The 4,465-nt window shown below is 33.8% G+C and overlaps 2 protein-coding genes across 2 annotated transcripts; both read right to left on the minus strand.

The window, feature by feature from the left end:
• Nucleotides 1-2,475: 2,475 nt before the first annotated feature.
• On the minus strand, nucleotides 2,476-3,081 carry LOC137625533 (protein FAM200A-like). Its single transcript, XM_068356442.1, has one exon. It carries the CDS (start codon nucleotides 3,079-3,081, stop codon nucleotides 2,476-2,478), a length of 606 nt encoding a protein of 201 aa, XP_068212543.1.
• Nucleotides 3,082-3,109: 28 nt separating this feature from the next.
• On the minus strand, nucleotides 3,110-3,526 carry LOC137625534 (protein FAM200C-like). Its single transcript, XM_068356443.1, has one exon. It carries the CDS (start codon nucleotides 3,524-3,526, stop codon nucleotides 3,110-3,112), a length of 417 nt encoding a protein of 138 aa, XP_068212544.1.
• Between the last annotated feature and the right edge of the window lie 939 nt (nucleotides 3,527-4,465).

A 4,465-nucleotide genomic window follows, 5' to 3' on the forward strand; every position in this document is an offset into this window, starting at 1 on the left:
ACATAAAAAATGGTTTCGGTAATATTTATAATTAAAACCATCAATTGATTTCAAATATAAAGTCACTTCGATCAAAGACCATTATAATCAAAATGTTCAATTGGTTTTAGTTATAGAATCATTATAAACAAATCCAATAATGAACGTACAAAAACCATTACTGAAATGGACATTTATTTTTAGTAAATTCAAATTAATTAACTAATACCTTTCATTCATTCATTAATAATCCAATTAGTAATACCATTAATTTTATGATTAATTAAAGTCTAATTCCAATGGCATTTAACATATGCTAATTTGATGACCGTAATTAAAAAGATGAGATACTACCAATAGTTATTGGGTCCTTTGACTGGTTACGGCTCATTTTATCTTTGCCTACACATACACCAAATAGTCTGGCTTATTCTTTACACTTATCTGTCCTCATACACTTGACAACACTGAAATTACCAAACAATTCTTCTCTCAAGGGGTTTACTGCAATGTAATTGTTCAGTGGCTACATTGGATCCTTCTCTCTGGTTACGGTTCATTTTCCTTTTGCCTACATATACACCGAATAGTCTGGCCTATTCTTTCTATACACTCCTCTGGCCTCATACGCCTGACAACACTGAGATTTCTAGACCACCACTCCAAAATCATACCATTGTTTTCTAATCTTGGGGAGTGCCATAGCCTCTGTGCCATAGTCTTCCTCTGTCTTGCGGCAGTTCTCTTGCTTGAGGGTACACTAGGGCACATTATTCTATCCCATTTCTCTTACTATTTTTTTTTTTAATGTTTTTATAGTTTATATATGAAAGATCTATTTTAATATTGTTAATGCTCTTAGGATATTTTATCTTCATTGTTCATTATTTCTCTTGTAGTTTATTTCTTACTTTATTTCCTTTCCTCACTGGGCTATTTTTCCCTGTTGGAGCCCTTGGACTTCTAGCATCATGCTTTTCCAACTAGGATGGTATTTTAGCTAATAATAATAATAATAAGAATAACAATAACAATATGTTAAATTTGTCCAGTAAGCTAAACAATGCAATTCGTATCTGATAAATAATAAGTTAAATACTGCGTGGTTTGAGAGAGAGAGAGAGAGAGAGAGAGAGAGAGAGAGAGAGAGAGAGAGAGAGAGAGAGAGAGAGAGAGAGAGAGAGAGAGTTATTTCTGTGACACGGTATTATGAAACATGGCCTTTGTTATACTATGTAAAGGTGAACAGCCATGGGCCCATCTGAGAGAGAGAGAGAGAGAGAGAGAGAGAGAGAGAGAGAGAGAGAGAGAGAGAGAGAGAGAGAGAGAGTATTAGCATTTCTCTTCTTCGCTATTAGCGTGCAACGAATCGCTAGTCACTTGATAAGGTAGAATAGATTTCATTAGTACCATTAAGAGCTATGTGTTTGCCAAGGTCGTTTGAAGACGCATGCACCCATTCAGTTAGCCCCCTTTTCTATTGACATTCTCTCTCTCTCTCTCTCTCTCTCTCTCTCTCTCTCTCTCTCTCTCTCTCTCTCTCTCTCTCTCTCTCTGGAATGTTTACAAAACAAATATATTCGTGATTAGATAATTTGGTTTAGCGTTATTTCGATTGTGGTAACCTACACTAGGTCTAGCATACGTGCGACTTTTAGCACATAGCTATTGTAATATATATATATATATATATATCCCTCCCTATTCTCCATAGTAGACCTATAGTCACCCCACAATCGTAAAAGAAGAGCTCTTGTAGTCCCCTCTATAGTCACACCCCACAATCGTAAAAGAAGAGCTCTTGTAGTCCCTCTATAGTCACCCCACAATCGTAAAAGAAGAGCTCTTGTAGTCCCTCTATAGTCACCCCACAATCGTAAAAGAAGAGCTCTTGTAGTCCCTCTATAGTCACCCCACAATCGTAAAAAGAAGAGCTCTTGTAGTCCCTCTATAGTCACCCCACAATCGTAAAAGAAGAGCTCTTGTAGTCCCTCTATAGTCACCCCACAATCGTAAAAGAAGAGCTCTTGTAGTCCCTCTATAGTCACCCCACAATCGTAAAAGAAGAGCTCTTGTAGTCCCTCTATAGTCACCCCACAATCGTAAAAGAAGAGCTCTTGTAGTCCCTCTATAGCAGTGGTTCTTAACCTTTTTCTCCCTAGCGCCCCTTTTCAGATATTTCTATAGGCTAGCGCCCACCATAATATAAGTGCTGTACTAAAATGATGACTGATGCAGTGAAGCTGCATCGGATTCTACATTGTAGTGTTTTCCAGTTAGGAAATAGAAAATTTAATCCTTAGAATATGATATATTTACTTAATACCAATACATCCACATTTATTATTACTTGAAGAAAATAGGTCGCAGTATTTAGGTTAATTTTCAAATAGAACATGTATGTGCCTCCAAACAAACAAACCTCAAAATAATAATACTAATAATAATATGAAAAAAATACGTATCCAAAAAAAAAAAATCAGGAAACAAATGTAATTAATGACTACCTTGGGCCTGGTGAGAACTTGCCAACTTAATGATATCAGGTTCAATATTTGATAAACAGAGCCTCAAGTCACCCCTTTTACATATTTGCAATCTATTTCTCTGCTTAGTCAAGAGTTGCAAGACAACACTGAATCCTTTCTCTACCAGGTATGATGAAGGAAATGCTAACAATAATAATTTGATTTTTTTCCAAAGATGAGGATATTTATCTTGTTCCTTTGGCCAGAAAGCTTCATAGCCAATCTGCTGAAACAACACTTTACCTTCAATGTCATTTTGCAAGTCTATAAGTTCTTCAACTAGATTTGGATCAGCATTGGTTGCATCAGCCTGGAATGGGTTTACAACCCACTCTGGTATTTTCAATTCTTTGAGATCTTTAAATCTGATCGTCATATCTTCTTTCAGTGCTTGAAGATGAGAGGAATAGCAGTCTAGATCAGTGTCTGACAAACAAGAATCATCGGTTTGGTTTTCCTTCAGTGCTTTTAAGCTAGGAAACTGATTTAAGTCTAGTCTTAGTAAACAGCTTTTGTAGAAATCTAATTTACTAATAAATGCCATTATTATTCCCTTTGCTTTGATGAGACACATTTTGGTTCCTTGCAATTTAATGTTGACCTCATTTAATTTTGTTGAAAATATCAGACAAATAAGCAACATCTGCTCTTCTGTTTTCCAAATCTGTACTAATTTTCTCGTCCAATAATTTACACTTAAAGAAATCAAGAACAGAATCATAGAGGTCATAAAAGCGTCGTAGACAGTTGCCTTTTGAAAGCCATCTGACTTCCGTATGTAGCAAGAGCAGTTCAAATTCTTCTTCATTTTCATGACAAAGTTGGCGAAAGATGCGGTCATTCAATGAATGGGCTTTGATCCTATTCACTGCTTTGATAACAGCTTGCAGGGTACTATGCAATCTGTCACTGAGATGCTTTGCAGCTAAATGCTGCCTGTGAATGACGCAGTGGATTGTAAAGATATCCGGAACTTCTCTTTTCAGATGTGCTATAAATCCACGATGGCGTCCAACCATTGACGGTGCTCCATCGGTTGCACAAGCAATAACATTTGAAAGTGGAATTCCTTTCTGTTTAAAGAATTGTTCAACTGCCTTATAAACCGTTGAACCTTTAGTGTCAACCTCTAATTTTTCAGAAATAGTGCCCAAATTATTTATCTAACGATTTTTTAACTTCCCGTAATGTAATTTCATACCTCTTTTCAATCTGGCAACAAGCAGTACTATGAAATATGAGTGATGAGCTTAACTTCTCTGTCAACGCAGCCAAGATGATACAGGTCTGAACGCGTTTAGTACTCGTTGTAATGTACACGTTTCAGCCTTACTGTTATGAATTACTAAAAGTACTACTACTAATAACAAAGGCAGAGGTAGCTCTGAACTGAAACAGCATCAACTCTTTCATTCAGAGTTTAATTATTCCTAAGTAATGGAAATACCGTAAAATATCACAATATACATAAGTGTTGTTGTTTCATGAGTGAAATTAAAGTGACATCGATTTATTATCTATTTGGAAAAGGAAATATATATTTATCTGTTCCTCATTTATTGTTCGTTTATTTATTCATTTATTTATTTATAAAACTAATTCATTATTAACTTAGTTAATATACATATACCTATCTATCTCTATCTATCTATCTATATACCTGTATATATATGTGTATATTTATGTATATATGTGTGCATATTATATATATACATACATATATATAAATATATATATATATATATATATATATATATATATATATATATATATATATATATATATATATATATGTATGTATATATATGCCATATATATATATATATATATATATATATATATATATATATATATATATATATATATGTGTGTGTGTGTGTGTGTATATATATAGATATATATGTATATATATGCCATATATATATATATATATATATATATATATATATATATATATA

The sequence above is a fragment of the Palaemon carinicauda genome, chromosome 32, assembly GCF_036898095.1.
Source record: "Palaemon carinicauda isolate YSFRI2023 chromosome 32, ASM3689809v2, whole genome shotgun sequence".
Taxonomy (NCBI): Eukaryota; Metazoa; Arthropoda; class Malacostraca; order Decapoda; family Palaemonidae; genus Palaemon; species Palaemon carinicauda.